The sequence below is a fragment of the Chiloscyllium plagiosum genome, unplaced genomic scaffold, assembly GCF_037043375.1.
Source record: "Chiloscyllium plagiosum isolate Xiang-an unplaced genomic scaffold, Cpla_swu_hap1 HiC_scaffold_3, whole genome shotgun sequence".
NCBI classification, from domain to species: Eukaryota; Metazoa; Chordata; class Chondrichthyes; order Orectolobiformes; family Hemiscylliidae; genus Chiloscyllium; species Chiloscyllium plagiosum.
Genome location: NW_028270141.1, coordinates 111692481 through 111713167, shown reverse-complemented (window position 1 = coordinate 111713167; position 20687 = coordinate 111692481). Strand labels below are relative to the sequence as shown.

Here is a 20687-nt window from a genome sequence, read left to right as displayed (position 1 = left end):
GCAGGAGATGTGGGAGATTCTAAATGTGTATCTTGCATCAATATTTACGATGGAGAAGGAAATGGAAGATACAGAATGTTGCGAAATAAATAGCCATATCTTGAAAAATGTCCAAATTGCAAAGGATGAAGTGCTGGACATCCTAAAATGCATAAAGGTGGATAAATCCCCAGGCCTTAATCAGGTGTACCCTACAACTCCATGGGAAGCTATGGAAGAGGTTGCTGGGCCCCTTGCTGAGATAGGTAAAAACAATGACTGCAGATGCTGGAAACCAGATTCTGGATTAGTGGTGCTGGAAAAGTACAGCAGTTCAGGCAGCATCTGAGGAGCAGTAAAATCGACGTTTCGGGCAGGTAAAATCGACGTTTCAGGCAAAAGCCCTTCATTCCTGATGAAGAGCTTTTGCCCGAAACATCGATTTTACTGCTCCTCAGATGCTGCCTGAACTGCTGTGCTTTTCCAGACTCTTGCTGAGATACTTGTATCATTGATAGTCACCGGTGAGGTGCCAGAGGTATGGAGGTTGACTAAAGTGTTGCTAACTATTTAAGAAAGCTGGTAAGGAAAATCCAGTGAACTATAGACTGGTGAGCCTGACATCAGTGGTGGGCAAGTTGTTGGAAGGAATCCTGAGTTTAGGATTTACATGTATTTGGAAAGACAAGGACTGAATAGGCATGGTCAAATGGCTTTATGCATGGGAAATTGTGTCTTACTAACATGATTGAGTTTTTGAACAAGTAATGAAGAGGATTGATGAGCCCAGAACAGTGGGCGTGATCTATTTGGTTAGCAAGATTAGATCTCATGGAATAGAAGGAGAACTAGCCATTTGGATACAGAGTTGGCTTGAAGGTAAAAGACAGCATGGTGGTGGAGGGTTGCTTTTCAGAGCAGAGGCTTGTGACCAGCAGTGTGTCACAATGAACAGTGCTGGGTCCACTGCTTTTTGTCATTTATATAAATGATTAGAATTAGAATTTAAATCCTACACTGTGGAAACAGGCCCTTCAGCCCAACAAGTCCACACCAATCCTCCAAAGACCAATCTCCCCAGACTTAAACCCCATCCCACATTTACCCTGGATTAATGCACCTAACCTGCACATCCCTGAACAATTTAGCATGGCTAATTCACCTAACCTACATATCTTTAGACTGTGGGAGGAAACCAGAGCAACCCTATGCAGACACAGAGCGAGTGTGCAATACAGACAGTCGCACAAGGTTGAAATCGGACCCAGGTGCCCAGCGCTGTAAGGTAGCGGTGCTAACCACTAAACCACCATGTCGCTGATTTGGATGTGAACATTGGAGGTATGGTTAGTACATTTGCGGATTACACCAAAGTTGGTGGTGTAGTGGACAGATTAAAAGGCTACCTAAGAGTACAGTGGGACCTTGGTCAGATGGGTCAGTGGGCTGAGGTGTGGCCGATGGAGTTTAATTGAGATAACTGTGAGGTGCTGCAATTTGGAAAGACAAATCAGGGCAGGACTTAAACACTTAACGGTAAGCTCCTGGAGAGTGTTGCTGAACGAAGAGACCTTGGAATGTAGGTTCATATTTCCTTGAAAGTGAAGTCCCAGGCAGACAGAATAATGAAGAAAGCATTTGGTAGGCTTGCCTTTATTGGGCAGTGCATTGAGTATAGGAGTTAGGAGGTCATTGATTAGGCCACTTTTGGAATATTGCATGCAGTTCTGGTGTCCCTCCTAATGGTAAGGATTAGATTAGATTAGATTAGATTAGATTACAGTGTGGAAACAGGCCTTTCGGCCCAACAAGTCCACACCGACCCGCCGAAGCGAAACCCACCCATACCCCTACATTTACCCCTTACCTAACACTACGGGCAATTTTAGTATGGCCAATTCACCTGACCCTGCACATCTTTGGACTGTGGGAGGAAACCGGAGCACCCGGAGGAAACCCACGCAGACATGGGGAGAACGTGCAAACTCCACACAGTCAGTTGCCTGAGGCGGGAATTGAAACCGGATCTCTGGCGCTGTGAGGCAGCAGTGCTAACCACTGCGCCACCGTGCCGCCCATGGTGTTGTGAAACTGGAAAGGTTTCAGAAAAGATTTACAAGGATATTGCCAGGTATGGGGGATTTGAGTTTTCGGGAGAGGCTCAATAGGCTGGGACCATTTTCCCTTGGAGCATCACAGGCTGAGGAGTGAATTTATAGCAATTTATAAAATCATGCGATACATGGTTAAGGTAAATGGACAAGGTCTTTTTCCTGGGGTGGGGGAGTCCAAAACTAGATGGCATAGGATTAAGTTGAGAAAGGGAAGATTTAAAAGGGACCTAAGAGGCAACATTTTCATGTAGAGGGTGGTGCACATATGGAATGAGCTGCCAGAAGTAGTGGTGGAGGCTAGTACAATTACAACATTCAAAAGGCATCTGGATGGGTATATGAATAGGAAGGATTTAGAGGGATAGGAGGCAAATGCTGGCAAATGGGACTAGATTAATTTAGGATATCTGATCGGCATGGGTGAGTTGGACTGAAGGGTCTGTTTCTGTTCTAGCCATCTCTATGACTCTATGACTGTGGAGTCCAGAACCAGGGGGGTCACAGTCTAAAGTTATTGGGTAGGCGATTTAGATCTGAAATGAAGAGCATTATTTTTCACCCAGAGAGTGTCGAGCCTGTGCAATTCTTTGCCATGGAAAGTGATTGAGACCACATTATTGAATGTTTTCTAGAAAGTGGTAGTTATTATTCTTAGGGCTAGAGGGGTCAAAGGGTAAGGTGAGAAAGTGGGAACAGGAATTGGATGATCAGCCAGGATCATAGTGGATGGCAGAGCAGGCTTAAAAGACTGGTTGGCCTACTCTGCTCCTATTTTCTATGTTTTGACAAATGGCCTACTCCTGTCCTCGTGTTCTTTAGTTCAGAGCATTGGTGAGACTATCCTGTGTGTAAATTGGCTGCTGCATTTGCCTACAAACAAAAGTGATTTCGAAGTGATTATAAATTGTGGTGTGATCTCCTGAGGATTGGTGAAGTTATTTTATTTCAGTCTTTTTCTTAAGTAGTTCATGCCCTTATCTTTCCAGCACTTCATAAACGATGGTAATATCTATCTAACATGTGATTAAATTTAAAATAGCAAAGAAATGGAGTAGGTCTTTGGTTACGGGCTGTTCTAAAGAAAATGCAGAATACTAATCTTTCTTGTGTTGCCTTTGGAAACATGACAAGAAAGCAGGTCCAGCTTTCCTAAGAAAACCAGATCTGCACAGCTCCTCAAAGCTTGCACAATATTTGGCTGATTCTCACACCAGCTGGATGTGAATTATTCTCATATTGATTCATTTGACGCTATCTAACACAACGAACACTTTCTGGTTCATTTCAACTTAATTATTAATAAGGCTGGATCTCTTCCAGATCTGTGTTGCTGTGGCTGGAGGATATTTTCAAGACATTAGCAATGATATGTTTATGTAAACATCAAGCTGAGTTGCACAATTCCTGATTAACATCTTTCTCATCATTTATTTGATTTGATATCTTACATCAAAATGGTGACCATGTCTGATATTGGAGTAAAATTTATTCCACTGTTTACCTGTAGCAATATCACAAAGTTTTTTTTATTTCATGTGATTTTTTTTGTCTAAATAGTAAACAGAGGAAATCTATGAAAATGCATGCTGCAGTGTCAGTGTACAAAGTGACCAGAGAAATTCTTAACCTGTTGTTTGATTATAAGCCAAGTACTCAAATCTATGTTCAATCTTTGATTTTTGTACTTACTTGGCACTTGGTTAAAATGTCACTGTATCTCTGTTTGTGCTTTTTTATAGAAGCATTTCCAGTTTACATTTGTTAAATGCTAAAAAAATTTCTTTTATTTGCATCAGCTGCACGACATTTATTGAAGCTCTCTGAGATATCTATGAATTCTCAGGCTCACTCCTGGCAAATAAGAGAACATGGAAAGGAAAAAATTAGACAATGTTCTGTCTGTCAGTAGAAAATTGTAACTCATGGATAGGTCCTCCGTTATGCATAAGATCTTCCATCTAATTTGTCAATCAGATGACCTTAAAGACATGATAAATTTTTTTTATTCGCTCAGGGAATTAGGGCGCATCGTATTGGGGGCAAAGTACTGACTTGGATTGAAAATTGGTTGGCTGACAGGGAACAAAGAGTAGTGATAAACAGCTCCCTTTCGGAATGGCAGGCAGTGACCAGTGGGGTACCGCAGGGATCAGTGCTGGGAACACTGCTTTTTACAATATATATTAATGATATAGAAGATGGTATTAATAGTAACATTAGCAAATTTGCTGATGGTACAAAGCTGGGTGGCAGGGTGAAATATGAGGAGGATGTTAGGAGATTACAGGGTGACCTGGACAGGTTAGGTGAGTGGACAGATGCATGGCAGATGCAGTTTAATGTGGATAAATGTATGGTTATCCACTTTGGTGGCAAGAACAGGAAGGCAGATTACTATCTAAATGGAGTCAGGTTAGGTAAAGGGGTAGTACAAAGAGATCTGGGTGTTCTTGTACACCAGTCAATGAAGGCAAGCATGCAGGTACAGCAGGTAGTGAAGAAAACTAATAGCATGCTGGCTTTCATAACAAGAGGGATTGAGTATAGAAGCAAAGAGGTTCTTCTGCAGCTGTACAGGGGCCTGGTGAGACCGCACCTGGAATATTGTGTGTAGTTCTGGTCTCCAAATTTGGGGAAAGACATTCTGGCTATTGAGGAAGTGCAGCATAGGTTCACGAGGTTAATTCCTGGAATGGCGGGACTATCTTATGTTGAAAGATTGGAGTGACTGGGCTTGTATACCCTTGAGTTTAGAAGACTGAGAGGGGATCTGATTGAGACGTATAAGATTATTAAAGGATTGGACACTCTGGAGGCAGGAAACATGTTTCCGCTGATGGGTGAGTCCCGAACCAGAGGACACAGCTTAAAAATAAGGGGTAGGCCATTTAGGACAGAGATGAGGAGAAACTTCTTCACCCAGAGAGTGGTGGCTGTGTGGAATGCTCTGCCCCAGAGGGCAGTGGAGGTCCAGTCTCTGGATTCATTGAAGAAAGAGTTGGATAGAGCTCTCAAGAATAGTGGAATCAAGGGTTATGGAGATAAGGCAGGAACAGGATACTGATTGAGGATGATCAGCCATGATCATAATGAATGGTGGTGCAGGCTGGAATGGCACAATGGCCTATTCCTGCACTTATTGTTTATTGTCTATTGACACTATTGGCAAGGGCAACATTTTCACCCATCCCTAACTGATGTTGACCTTATTGCACCACCGCCTTCAGTGTGGTCTCGTGCTGTTAGGATGCGACTTTCAGGATTTTCACCTTCAAATTTAAAGGAACAGTGATCAAGCTTGAAGTCAGAATATCTGTGACTTGGAGGGGAGTTGGCAGTCGTAGCATTTCCATGTGCTTGCTGCCTTTGTTTTTCCAGGTGGTAGAGGTTGTAAGTTTGGGAAATACTGTGAAGAAATCTTGGTGAGATGCTCCACTGCATCTTTTAGCTGGTACACAATAGAGCCAGGATCCCTTGGTGATAGAGAGAGTGTCTTTCCTGCAAGTTGATTTGCAAATGGAGAGTATTCAACATATTCCTGACTTATGCCTTGAAGATGATGTACAGGCCTTGCCACATTTAACTGAGTGTGGTGTCAAGGCACACTGGTAAAATTAGAATCAGTGGGAATCTGGAGAAAATTTTCTGGTTGGAATTCTATCTGGCTCAAAAAAAGATGGTTGTGGTTGATGGAGGTTAGTCATCTCAGTTCCAGGATATCTCTGCAGGGGTTCTTCAGTGTAGTGTCCTGGACCACTATAAGAACATGGAGATGTTTGCTGATGATTGCATCATGTTTAGCATCATTCATAACTCCTCAGATATAGAAGCAGTCCATGTCTAAACTCACTAAGTCCTGGATAATACACAGATTTGGGCTGACAATGGCAAGTAACATTCATGGTAGGTAATGACTATCTCCAACAAGAGAGAATTTAACCATCGTTCTTTGACATTCAATAGCATTACCATTGCTGAATAACTGACTACCAACATTGTGGAGTTTACTATTGACTAAACTGAACTGGGCTAGCCATCTAAATACATTGGCCATATGAGCAGCTCAGAGGCGAGGGATCATGTGGTGAATAATTCATTTCCAGACTCCAAAAGCCTCTCTACTAGCTACAAGATACAAGTCAGGAATGTGATGGAATGCACCCCAGTTGCCTGGATAAGTGCAGTACCAACAACACTGAAGAAGATTTGCATCATCCAGGGCAAGGTAGCCACTTGATTGGCACTACATCCACAAACATTCACTCGCTTCTGCATTAGTAATCACTGGCAGCAGTGCATACCATTTACAAGATGCACTACAGAAATTCACTAAGTCTCCTGAGATGCCTCTTCAAAACCCATGACAAGTTCTATTTCGAAGGACAAAGCCAGCAGTTGTGAGACTACACCACCATTTGCAAGTTCCTTTCCAAGTCCCCACCATCCTTACTATATCCCTGTTCCTTCTTTGTCATTGGGTCAAAATTCTGGAACTCCCTTCCTTGAAGAATTGTAGTTGTGTCTGCGTCAAATGGACTACGATGGTTCAATAAAGCAGATCACTCTTGTCTTCTTAAAAGTCTAGAGGTTCTCATGTCCTAGAGGAAATGATATCCAGGGCTGTAAAGGAGTTCAAACTAATAGCGTGTTGGAATGGAATTGCTAGAAATATCAGAAACCTACTTTGATTTGATTTATTACTGTCATGCGTACTAAGGTATGGTGAAAAGTCTTATGTGCTTTACAGATTGTACTATACAAGTGCATCAGGATAACAGAACAGAGTACAGGATTCAATGTTCCATCTGCTGAGAGGATGCAGAGAGAGACCGACATTAACATTAAAGAGATCCATTCAAAAGTCTGATAACAGTGGGGAAGAAGCTGTTCTTAAATCTGTTCTTGAATCAATTTATACGTGTATACAAACTTTCATGTTTTCCGCCTGATGTAAGATGGTGGAAAAGAGTATTACTGGGGTGAGGGGGATCTTTGATTATGTTGGTTGCTTACCTGAGGCAGCAGGAAGTGTAAATTAAGTCAGTGGATGGGAAGCTAGTTTGTATGATGAACTGGGCTGTATTCACAACTCTCTGTAGTTTATTTTGGTCTTGGGAATAGTAGTTGCCGTACAATGGTGTGATGCAACCAGATGGGATGCGTTTTATGGTGCATCTATAATAAGTCAGGATGGTAGGTGGCCTGGAAATGAACTTGCTGGTGGTAGTGTTCCCGTGTATCTGCTGCCCTTGACTTTCTAGAGCATGATGGTGTGAGTTTGGAAGCTGCTGTTAAAGGGTCTTTGGAGAATTTCTGCAATACATTTTCTTGATGATATACACTACTGCTACTAAGTGTTGGCAGTGGAGCAAGTGGATGTTTGAGGATATCGTATCAATCAACTAACTATGCCATGGAGGATGTCAAGCTTCTTGAGTGCTGTTGAGTGCTGTTGGAGCTGCACTCATCCAGGCAACCAGGGAGAATTCTGAATGCTCCTGACTTATGCCTTGTAGATGTTGAACTGGTTTTGGGGAGTCAAGAGGTGAGTTACTCACCACAGGATTCCCAGCAGTCCAATCTGGTCTTGTAACCACAGTATTTATATGGCTAATCCAGTTTAATCTCTGGTCAAGGGTAACCCCAGTATGTTGATAACTGAGGATTCCGTGATACTAATGCTATTGAATGTCAAGGGGCAATAGTTAGATTCTCTCTTGTGGGATGTGGTCATTGTTTGGCATTTGTGTGCCATGAATGTTACTTGCCACTCGTTAGTCCAAGTCTGGCTATTTTCAAGGTCTTATTCTATTTGGACATTGACTGCTTCAGGATCTGAGGATTTGTGAATGGTGCTGAACATTGTGCAATCATCAGTGGACTTCCCCATTTCTGACCTTACAGTGGAGGGAAGGTCATTAACGAAACAGCTGCAGATGGTAAAGCTTAGGGCACTACCCTGATGAACTTCTGCAGGGATGTTGGGAGGCTGAGATGACTGACCTTCAATTGCCACAACCATTTTTTACCATGTGCTAGGTAAAGCTGAAATTTAACTCTGTCCCCAAATGCTGTCTGACCTGCTGAGTATTCCCAGCACTTTATTATTTTTACAAATTTCCAGCAGCATTTGCAATATTTTGCTTTGGGGTGATGGTTATTCAATTTGCAGAAGACTTGAAAAAACTGTTCTACGAAGATATACACTGGAACAACTGTATGTCTATAAGATCACAGCCAAGGGCAAATCACAACTTTATTAACAGGTCTGTCTGTCTGAGGCAATAACTGGAAAGACGAAATCTACTGGTTATACTTTGAATCATGCTGTGAAATCAGTCAGTGTTAATATTAGCTTAGAAATGCTTAATGCATTTAGCTAAAATTCCTTGATGATACTTTTAGAGTTATTAACCTGTTTAAAGTAATTGGAAGGTTAATTGTCAGTGTACAGTGTTACAAATTGGAACTGAGGCACTTGTACTCTTATGTACCTAAAATAATTAAACAGCAAGTTGTCTTTATTCTTGAAAAGAGTTCCGAATGTGTCTTTAAAAATATGTGCTCAAGCCAAATGTAATTTTCCAATTACTTTCAAACAGTTTGCCTTTGCAGTGAGAATTTACAGCACAATTGGGACTTTAATGAGCTTTGCATGCAGTCCATCTCTTTGCATTCACCAACCAGATGGCAATGCACCCAATTATGCTGTTATATTATCAGCTTCTTTGTTTTCATGTACCATAGTTTGAAACCTTAAGCTAAGGGGGAATCAGAAAGTAAATTGAATCCATCAGTCTCTGAATTATTTATCTGGTGAATGATACAATAGACCAATTGATGGTTTGAATTCCTCTGTCACAACACAATTATAGAGCATTTTGTCAGGAAATGCAGATGGCATGAATATGATAATAATCAACATTAATTTAAGTGATGTGTAACACGTCATTTTTATGTAACAAAATACAAACTAATTTATAAGAACTGCTGTGACAATTCAAAAGCTGCCCCTTGCTTTCCAGTTTAGAATTAACTGTAAGAAACAACAATGTTTAACCAATGAATTTTTATTATTATACTCGTATTTTTATTATCAATGTGAAAATTATCCTTAAATTTACAGACAGGAAGAGACATTCCAAGAATTGTGAATTGCTACAAGTTACTAGCATGTGATAATCATGTCTTGGATTTTCATAAAGTTGTTGGATTTCTACTTTAATTGCCTGGTAAATAGGGACAGAATGTTTAGTGGTGTGATAATTGTTAAGACTGCCAACCAGCTCTTCTTCCCCTAAAATTAACTAATTGAAATTGGAGAGTTGCATTCCTTTAGATGGTGAATTGTTTTAGGAGATTTTTAAAAATGTCAAATTTAAAATGATCTTTATTTCTTACTTCTTTTTCTATCTCTTTTCTCTACCCTTTCTCTTATTTCATTCTGTTTTATCCATGCCTGAGTTGATGTTAAATCTACCCACGCCAATTCATCCCATTTGTCAGCCCTTCCTCTCTTTCTGCTCAACTCTGACAATATTTAAGGAGATCCACTAATACAAAATCAAAATATGGGAAACATGAGCAGATCTGAAATACAAATTTAAACAATGAAATGTTCAGCAGATCAGGCAGCATCCACGAAGGGGAAAAAAAAGAGTTAACGTTTCAAGTTTCTCCATATATCCTTTCTGACCTGCAAGTATTTTCAGAACTTTCTGTTTTCATGAAGGATATACAGTGTTGGCCAAGATCTTTGCTGTGCCATTATTAGCTTGTACAGCCAATAACATTATGGGTAAAGCATTTTTGAAGCTCAAGGATGTAGGAAGACACACATGCCAAGCAATTCCCTACTTTAGCAAATTCTGAGTTATAGACTTCCTCAAGTGATATTTGGGCAGCTGACTGGCTCAGTGACAGAAGAAGTCCAGTTCCTTTGTTTATTAACTTATATCCTTGAAATAATTGCTGAACACGTGGAATAAATTCATTCAAGCAGTGCAGCTGAATTCTGCTGCACCTGATATTGGCAGATAGCTGTTTAATATGACGTTTTAGCATTTTTTCTATCCACCGTTGTAGAATCGACAATTCAGTGTCTCAGTTAAAAGATTGCAGAGGAAAACCAAGTGTTTCATGAGCATTAAACAATTATCGGCTAATATTTCCAACAATGAGTTCTGGGCTTATTCTGGGGATATTATTTATTTTGCTGTTGTTATCTTTCATTGCAGGAAGAGGACATTGGGATGAAGACAGCGTTGTCAGTTCACCAGATCCTTGTTCTGCCAGTGAATCCGGGGACAGGTACCACAATGAGAGGTACCAGAGTAGTCCACATGAGCCAAGTAAAATCGAGACTCTGATTAGAGCAACACAGCAAATGATCAAAGAAGAGGAGAGCAGGCTGCAAATGAGAAAAACTACCTCGGATCAGTTACCGCCAATGAATGGCGTAGGCAAGCTCCATGCTGCATGTTTTAATGTAAGCTACCAACAGCAACAAATGACCAGTGTTGTGTGTCGTGCTCCACCAATGTCTAACATCTCTCGCTGTGATCACCTCCAACAAAGAGATGGGAAGATCGTCAGCCCTCATGAAAACGAATACAATGGCAGCCCTATTTCACTCTCAAGAATAAGTAGCCCTAGTTCAGATCGAGTTTCAAAGACAAATGTAGCCTTAAATAAGGACTACCTAGCGTCAGACATGTCTCCTCATCAAACAGGGGGGAACTGTGCATCGTCCCCGAACTATTACTCCACCCATCCCCGACAGTACTTTGATAAACATGCCTATGCACTGACTGGCTATGCTTTTGAGCACCTGTATGATAGTGAAGCCATTAAAAACTATTCTCTGGGCTGCAATGGCACTCACATTGACGTGACCTCTCACTTCCGAATGCAACAGGATCCAACCCATGTACACAAGAGCACCACGGTAATTATTACTAATGGAAGCTGATGTTTCACTGTAGTAGAAGTTAGGGTGAAAGATAGCAAGCAGGAAGAGAGCAGCAACTTGGATTTAAAGGAAACATTGAAGCTGCACTTGTATTCCCAGTGCCAGCTTGCACATGGGCACTGAACCGGGTTTATCACTCTGCTGTGCTTGACAGTCAATCTAGTGTATGCACTACACGTTTTAGGTTAATCAATAAGGCCGGTGGGGCAGGAAAGCTTTCCTCTTTTCTATTTGTGGCAAAATCATAAATATGATTTTTTTTTGAAAGGCGTTTACAATTTTGCTACACATAGCACACAAAGTTTTTCCCCTCTTATTCCCACTCCACCCCATGGTATAATCTGCATTAAATGGTGAGTCAGTTACATCAGAGTTAAATATAAACCAGGCTATAGGATCTATTTTGGGTTGTATTTCAATGCGTTTAATGAAAGTTTTTCTAAAGCATTCTGGCAGGAGTATTAAGACAGGGTTGAATAATTTAACCTTCTACAATGCACAGATTCAAGTGGAATAATTCCTGACTTTAAAAGCAAAGTATTGATTGTGATAAACTGGCAGACTGGGAATTACATCTCGCTGACCAGCCTAAGGTAATATCATAATGGCGAGCTGGCTGGTTGGCAGCACCTCATTTCAATAAGTTAATTCACGAGTCACTTATATAGCTGAACATTGAGGGCTAAATTATGTTGAATCAGCCACATGTTGCTTAAAAGGACTTGGTTAACATGGAAAGGAAAAGATTTATGAAAGCTTTCATGTATCAAAGAACAGTTTGAACGTTGGCATCAAAGTCTATGAGTGTAGCAGTGAAGAATGATGGGCACTTGACTTTAACATCCATCGGCTCATTTCACTTTCCAGTCGTACCAAAACGCTTGCTTGTGAGACAGGAAATCTCGTGTTTGCAATTGGAGAAATAAATGCAGTGAACCAACTAAACAAATTGAATTGAATTGAAGTTACTTGGCACACAGCGGGTCTTTTTTTCACAAGGTATTTAACACGTTTTACAAGGCCGTTGCTTTCTTTTGCTGAGTTGTTCACACAGAATGATGGCAGTTCCAGCAATTAACAAAAGAAAGCCATAGACCAACACTTAAGGAAAAATTACACAAAAAAAGATTTTTTTTTCTGTTGGTTATACTCAAAATATTGAAACACCTGTAAAGTTAGGCCTATTTTTGTTCCCATTGCAAATGCCTTTCCTTAAGTATCTACTTTCCATAAGAATACAAGTCCAGTTTTCAAGGTATCTTGAGGTGCAGTGGCAGTGTCTCTACCTCTTGGCTAGGCAGCCCAGGTTCAAGTCCCACCAGCCCCAGACATGTACAATAACATTTCTGAATAGGTTATTTCAAAAGCCCACTTTTGAACTTGTCATTTTAAAAGAAAATTTGTGCCCAATAAAGGAAAAAGGAGTTTGCTCACAAATCTAATCTTCTATCAAGTTTTCCCATCCAGACCCAGCTGTGTACAGGAAATCCAGTTTGCCAGATTTTTAAAATCACTTGCCTTGAATTTGAGTAATCTTATGATGAATTTGCAAGTCCCTTTCAGTCAGCCTTTTTCAGATTGACAAGCCAGCTCAGCCTGAATGACAAGCCTGCATGGTGGCTTGTAACAGGGCTCATTAGCTTGTGGTTCTCTACCTTAGAAACTGCCTGTTCAGTTTGACATAGCAGCTAGTAAAAATGGGTAGAAAAGGAACAAGTCAAATGGACTGAAACAAATGGCAAAAGCAGGCCAGAATGCTACAGAACTGTATTCTGTTTCTATGGTAATTGATTTTCAAACTAGAAAGTCATTTTTACTTAAAAGCCTCAATAGTTCTTTCTCTGTACATGACAGAAACTATAGTGAGTCCCTATTATGAAGAGAATTGGATCATCCCCAATATTCTTTTAAACAGTCAAGAATACGATTGAGAACATGATGTTTTCCATTCAATAAGATCCTATTGAATATCTTCACTTTTTTTTGCTAGGTTCCACTGATCAGCCAGCTCCATGTTTTGGCAGGTGTTCTGCCTTTAAACTGTACAGTTCCTGGCTTGTTCCATTATTGTTTTAATAGATTAAACTGTAAATAATTGAGTGCATGACTTGAGATTACAGTTATGGTCAAAGCCCAGAAAATTTGACTTATTGCCTTTCCAATAATAACAAAAAAAACTGGAACTCTGAACTGAAACTGGAACGCGATGTATGCGATTAAATTATTGTCCTACTGAGAGTTAATTTTCTTATGCAATTAATTTCTTTCTAACTTCAGAAGCTAAACAAAGACATACTTTATCAGCCCTATACTACAGCAGGTCACAAAATACCATACAAAGAATGACAAGAAATCACGTGACAAGAAAGCTGGACCATGCAACAGCCCTTGAAGCACCAGTAATGGCATTTGATATTTTGAACAATATAGAGTTTCTGTTTATTCAGGAGGCTGGGTGCTTATTCATGGATAGATTAGGGTCTGCCTTGCTTTCTCTGTCTTGATGTCCTGATTTTAAAAAATCCGGTGATATTCTGTTGGAAATGTTACTGTTCTGATAAAATTCTGCCTGCAACCCACCACTTAACAGTGTACAGTTGTTGGTAGCCTTGTAGTACATGTTGATGTGAATACAATTGTAAAATGGTGCCAAGTTCTTTTTGTGTATTCATATAGATGACTATTATTTGTATAGTTAATCCCTAAGATCCTGTAAAGTGTTTCCTGTTAGATTTATTTATATTGTAAATAGTTATAACATTTGAAGTACATGTGCATAAAATGTATTTATTATGTGAAGAAAGAATGTTTTGGGTTTTGAAACATAGTTACAATTAAACAGGTTTTTTGTTTCTATGAGTCCACTCTGGGCAATATGAGCATTGTGGTTGTGTAATGAGTCAGGAATTTACAACGTAGAGACTTTATAGTTTTCTTTGAAGGGCTAAAAGTTAATAACTTTCTTTGGACAGTAAGTTTTGTGCACATCAGTATGAAGGGTATCAGTGTTGGAAAATTGAGACTTTCATCAACTGGTTTTGAAACACTCAAATAAAAGCAAAATACTGCAGGTGCTGAAGATCTGAAATGGAAGCAAAGTGCTGAAGAAACTCAAAAGCTTGGGGCTCCAAAGAAGTCATCAGATTCAAAACATTAACTCTGTCTGTCTGTCTCTCTTTCTATAACGGTGCTAGACCTGCTGAGCTTTTCCAGCACTTTCTGTTCTTGATTTTAAAACGGTCATAGACCAATTGTCTTTTTACTAAGCTCCAAGAAAGTACTTTGGAACAACATTCTTTACTAGGAGAAAGTGAGGACTGCAGATGCTACTGCCCATTTCACTTCACGAAGCAGCGTGTTGCGAGAGAATTGCCAAATTAGAATCAAGCTCTGGAAGCTTTTGTATTGTGGTTCATGTGTTTATGCCACTTGGTAAAGAATGCTTAGAATTTATATTGCTCAGTGATCATTCAGCTTTGTGGGTGCATGCTCAAATACAGTCCAGACCAACGGGATAATATTCACCTTTGCTTCTTTACTTTCATTCATAAGGTTTGGGTATTGCTAGCTGTGCCAGGATTTTATTGCCTATCACTAATTATCCAGAGAGCAGATAAGAATCAACCACATTGCTGGGACTTTGGAGTCACATGTAGGCCATACCAAGGCAGGATGGTAGATTTTCTCCACTGAAGTTCATCAGTGAACTTGATGGGTTTTTTCTGGCAATCAATAACACTTCCATGTGTCATTATTAGATATTTAATTCCACATATTTATTGAATTCATAATTTCAATACCTGTCATGGCAGGATTCAAGGCCAGGTCTCCAGAATATTATCTAGGTCTCTGGATTAATAGTCTAGCTATAATATGATTAGACCAACAGCTAACCTCTGCTGTGTATATGGGTACAATGTGAAATGAGTTTGAGCAGTCTCAATCCAATTCCTAGGGTGTTTGTCCCAAAGCGCATAACTGTTCAAGTTTGGTAATCACACTTGGGAAAACCACAAGGTAGTTGGAAGGAAGTTAGAAGCATGTCAAAGTGGTACAGTATGGTGTGTTTTCCTGACATTGGCACTGACAAAGAGAGCCTTACTTCGTGTCTGGCTAACCAGTGTGCATTTATTGCATGAAATAAGAAGTGTTCCATTTCCCAGGAACGGTAAGCACAAAGCGAGGCTAAAGTTGGTCTGTCGTGATCACAACAGTCTTTTGGCCGTATGCGCAACATCCTGAAAAGAAGGACATGTGTAAAATGGGCTGCTGCCTCACCACTGGTTGTTTTGTATAACTGACAAAGACAAGTTCACCATCAAAAAGTCAAAGATACAAGGTTTCATTAGGATTTTTATTTCATGGCACCTCAAACCAGCAGGAGGTTAGAATGTTCATTGCAAACAAAGGACAACATTTTCATCAATCTTCTTGGTACTTGTTGAGGTGACTAAGCAGACTGGGGCAGAATGGAGCATTTTTGCATTTTCCACTTGTATTTAGCAATAACACCGTGCTTGTATTTAGCAATAACACTGTGCCACCGTGCCGCCGTGTGGGCGGCACGGTGGCACAGTGGTTAGCACTGCTGCCTCACAGCGCCAGAGACCTGGGTTCAATTCCCGCCTCAGGCGACTGACTGTGTGGAGTTTGCACGTTCTCCCCATGTGTGCGTGGGTTTCCTCCGGGTGCTCCGGTTTCCTCCCACCATCCAAAGATGTGCAAGGTCAGGTGAATTGGCCATACTAAATTGCCCGTAGTGTTAGGTAAGGGGTAAATGTAGGGGTATGGGTGGGTTTCGCTTCGGCGGGTCGGTGTGGACTTGTTGGGCCGAAGGGCCTGTTTCCACACTAATATAATCTAAAAAAAATCTAAAAATCTAAAATCTAAAAAATCTAAAAAAAAATCTAAAATCTAAAAAACAATCTAATATAATCTAATCTAATCTAAAAAAATCTAACAATATGTCACATGATATACAACACAGACTTGTTTTCTTCAGTAATTTATACTTTGCTGCTTGGGTAATCATTTGGGAGTGAGAATGAAACATCCATTTCACCGCCCATTCAATTTTCATCTCTTTGAATTCAGTGGAGACAAGAGCACTGTTGTGATTCTGGGTAGAACTAAAACTTGTCCTAAAACCATGGATTTTCAACAAAGATATTTTTTGAAAATTCAACTGCTAATAGAAGTCTGGAAGTATGTGCAAGTTTGTTTTGAACAACTGGCATCAATCAACTGATGAGACAATTGGACGTACCTTTGACTTAATAACTTAAGCATTGTTTTACAACGTAAATAGGTCCAACCACCTGCATGGACCTATGACTCACAGGAAGCAAATAATGCAGGTCTGTTCTCCTGTCCTTGCAGGCAACCATTCAGCATTAATGCTGCACCAATATCACTCTCCTCCCCTTCTCAGCCTTTCTTCCAAGCTTACTGACTGTCATGTTGAATCCTTACAGGCAGTTGGCATTCATCTATCCATGAATCATAGTTCCTGGTTTAATATTGTGCCTGGGGTTTACTCTCTATTATGTGGAATGTAGCATTCTTTCCCAATGTTTTGTCATCCCGTAAGCTAGGCTACAATTACACTAGTGGTGGAATTTAATGTCAGTACTGGGGGATCTCACCCATCAACCGGAGAGTATGAGACCGCATCAGCACCTTTCAGTAAGGCCTGCCATATGAAGTGTTAACTAGGCACTTACCTGGGCATTGGTGGCCTTTCCTAGCATCAAGGGAGTGGATGTCCTGTTTGCTGAAAAATGCCAAATAGAAGCCTGCAGCTTTTTGTTACACAAGAGGGAGGAAACTGGAAGGCAGTAGATTCTGGCAAAATTGGGAGAGCTGTCTCACAGACTGGTCAAGCAACAGCCTGACATAGTCATCCTTACGGAATCATACCTTCCAGATAATATCCTCAACACCACCATCATCATCCCCGGATATGTCCTGTTCCATCACCAGGACAGATCCAGTGGAGTTAGCAACACAGTGGTACACAGCTGGGAGGGAGTTGCACCAGGGGTTCTTAATATTGAATCCAGACCCCATGAAGTCTCATGGCTTCAAGTTAAATGGGGGCAAAGTTGCCTCCTGCTGATTACCACATGCCATCCACCCTCAGATGATGAATCAGTACTCCATCGTGTTGATCAACACTTGGAGGAAGTATTGAGGGTGGCAAGGGCGTAGAACATACTCTGGGTGAGAGATTTCAATTTCCACCACAAAAAGTGGCTTGGCAGCAGCACTACTCATGGAGCTGGTGAGGTCTGAAAGGACATAGCTGCTATACTGGATCTGTGACAGGTAGTGAAGGAATTGACAAAAAAAGGAAAAATATAATTGACCTCATCCTAACCAATATACCAGCTACAGATTCATCTGTCCTTCACAGTATCAGTAAGACTAACCACTGCACAGTCCTTGTGGAAACAAAGTCCTGTCTTCACACTGAGAATACCATCCATCATGTTGTGTGGTACTATGACAGTGTTAAATAGGACAGACTTTGAACAGATCTAGATATTCAAAACTGGGCATCCATGATGTGCTGTAGCATCAACAGCAGCAGAATTGTACTCCAGCAAAATCTGTAATCGCATGGCCTGGCATATCCCCCACTCAACCATTATCATCAAGCCAGGAGATCAACACTAGTTCAATGGAGAGTGCAGGAGTGCATGCCAGGTGCAGCACCAGGCATATTTGAAGATGAAGTGTCAACTTGGTGAAGCCACCAAACAGGGCCACTTGCATGTCAAATAGCATAAGCAATCCCACAACCAGTGGATCAGATTAAACTCTACAGTTTTGCCACACTGTCATAAATGGTGATGGACTATTGAACAACTCACTAGAGACTCGACAAATATTCCCTCCCCAATGATGGAAGAATCCAGCATATCAGTGCAAAAGCTAAGGACTTGTATCAATCTTCAGCCAGAACTATTGGGTGGATGATCTAACTCGGCCTTTTCCAATGGTTCCCAACATCACAGATACCAATCTTCAGCCAATTTGATTCACTCCATGTGATATTAAGAAACAGTCGAGTTATTGGCTCTGGCTCTGATAACATTCCAGCAATAGTACCGAAGACTTGTGCTTCTGATCTTCCTGCACCCCTAACCAAGCTGCTGCAGCATAGCTACAATATCCAACAATGTAGAAAATTGCCCAGGTATGACCTGTAAACAAAAAGCAGAACAAATTCAACCTGCCAATTACTACTCCATCAATATACTCTCGATCATCGGTAAAGTAATGGAAGGTTAAAGCAATAACTGTATCAAGCAGCACCTGCTCAGTAATAACCTTCTCAGTGATGCCCAGTTTGCGTTCCACCCAGACCACTCAGTTCCTGACCTCATTCCAACTTTGGTTCAAAAATGGACAAAAGAGCTGAATTTCATAAGTGAAATGAGAGTGACAAAATTAAGATCAAGGCTGCAGTTGACAGAGTGTGGTATCAAAGAGCCCGATCAAAACTGGAATCAATGGGAATCAGGGGGCCTATTCTCTGCTGGTTGGAGTCATACCCGGCATACAGGAAGATTGTTGTGGTTGTTAGAGGTCAGTCATCTCAGCTCCAGAATATCCCTGCAGGAGGTCCTCAGGGTAGTGTTCTAGGCCCAACCATCTTCAGTTGCTTCACCAATGAGCTTCCTTCCATCATATGGTCAGAAGTGGGCTCTGATGACTGCACAATGTTCAGCACCATTCGTGACTCCTCCAATACTGAAGCAGTCCATATTCAAATGAAAAAAGAGCTGGACAATATCCAAGCTTGGTTGAAAGCAACATTTGCTCCACACAAATGCCAGAGGCAATGACCATCTCCAATAAGAAACAATCTAACCACTTCCCCTTGACATTTAATGGCATTGCCATCACTGAATTCCCCCATCATCAACATTTTGGGGGTTACCATTAACCTGAAACGGAATTGGATTTGCCATCTTAATACAGTGGCGACAAGAGCAGTTTAGAGACTAGGAATACTGCAGCAAGTAAATCAACTCATGATTCCCTAAAGCCTGTTAACCATCTACAAGGCACAAGTCAGGAGTGTGATGAAATACCCCCCACTTGCTTGTATGAGTCCAGCTCCAACAACACTCACGAAGCTTGACACCATCCAGGACAAAGCAGCTGCTTGATTGGCATGAAGAAGGGTTACACCCACAATGTTGACTTCTCCAACTCCTGATGCTGCCTAGCTTGCTGCGTTCTTCCAGCCCCCAGAGTGTCTACTTTGAATTCTAGCATCTGCAGGTTTTTTTTATCTCTAACTATGCTTGATTGACATGGCGTTCACAAACATCTAGTACCTCTACACCCAATGCTCAGTAGCAGCAGTGTGTACTATCTACAAGGTACATTGGAAATTCAGCAAAGATCCTTAGATCTGCACCTTCCTTCCATCTACAAGGACAAGGACAGCTGATACATGGGAACATCTGCAAGTTCCCTTCAAGCCACTCATCCAACTTGGCCATTTTTTACTGACACTGGGTCAAAATTCTGGAAATCTCTTTCTAACAACACTGTGGTATACCTACAGCACATAGACTGTAGTGGTTCAAAAGGCACCTCACCACCATCTTCCCTAGGGCAACTAGGGACAGGCAATAAATACTGACCAGTCAGCAATGACCATGTTCTATGAAAGAATATAAAAAAAGGCTAAAGCTGATGGAATTAATGACAAATTGTATGAATAGATTGAAACTTAGTGGAGCAATAGAAGAAAAAGAATGCCAATACTATTTTTTTAAAAAGTACGATAAAAGAATAACAGAGGTTAGGCCTGTCTTCAGAATATATATTATTTATAACCACGTTTCTGGGGTAATAATGTTACCAAATTTATGCACAGCAAGCAAGGTATAGCAAAATCTTCCAAACTGTTTCAAAAGAGCGAACTATCATGCCGAGTATATTCTGAACTTTTAGATAGTCCTTAACAAAGTTTGACACAGGTAGTTCTAAAGTTTAACATTAGTTGTCATTAAAAAAATGGCCAATCGAAATAATACGATAATCTCAATACCATGCCATACATTCTTGACTCTCATATGATCTTATCGAAAAGATCTATGAGGTTTTACTTATCTCTCCATGTGGAGTCCCGAAGCCTCAGGCGGTGGCTCAACCATTGAATTCAATTCTCTTAAAAGGAAAGAGAAGGACACAAGAGAAAGCCATCAATCTGAAACTGTCATCTAGACTTCTCTTTCACTAGAATGCATGTTAACATCATTGCCATTAGAACCAATTATTTTCATTTTCTTTGTTGCTAAGCTTCTTCTGCCACCATTCCCCACCTTTAGTCACTTCCAATCATTCAATTTTGCAATTCAGTTAGTTACCATTCTATCCTACTCCTGAGCCCTGGAGAGATTTGCAGTCCAATAAAATATACTCTATAATATCTTTAAAACAGAAGTCAAATGTTTCTGTTTGATTCCAGGCAATAACATGCTTCGTTCATACCTTCTCTTAGATGATGTTGTTTTTTAAAAATGTCACTTGATAACTCACTCTGGATATTTTATATGTAAATGCAAATTTGTCCAAATTCAATATTTCATTTATTTCCT

The 20687-nt window shown here is 40.6% G+C and overlaps 1 protein-coding gene across 4 annotated transcripts in view; it reads left to right on the top strand.

Annotated features, from left to right (window-relative positions):
• Positions 1-13923, top strand: part of sim1a (SIM bHLH transcription factor 1a) — a 91897-nt gene extending 77974 nt beyond the window's left edge. For 3 of the 4 annotated variants that reach the window (XM_087982535.1, XM_087982529.1, XM_087982525.1), the window contains exons 12-13: positions 10331-11040; positions 13342-13923. In XM_087982535.1, coding sequence (XP_087838661.1) covers positions 10331-11040; positions 13342-13410 — 779 coding nt within the window. In that variant the 3' untranslated portion in view covers positions 13411-13923. Of the gene's footprint in view, positions 1-10330; positions 12895-13341 lie in introns of those variants that run through there. The other variant, XM_087982537.1, reaches the window with a different exon arrangement.
• Positions 13924-20687: the final 6764 nt, after the last annotated feature.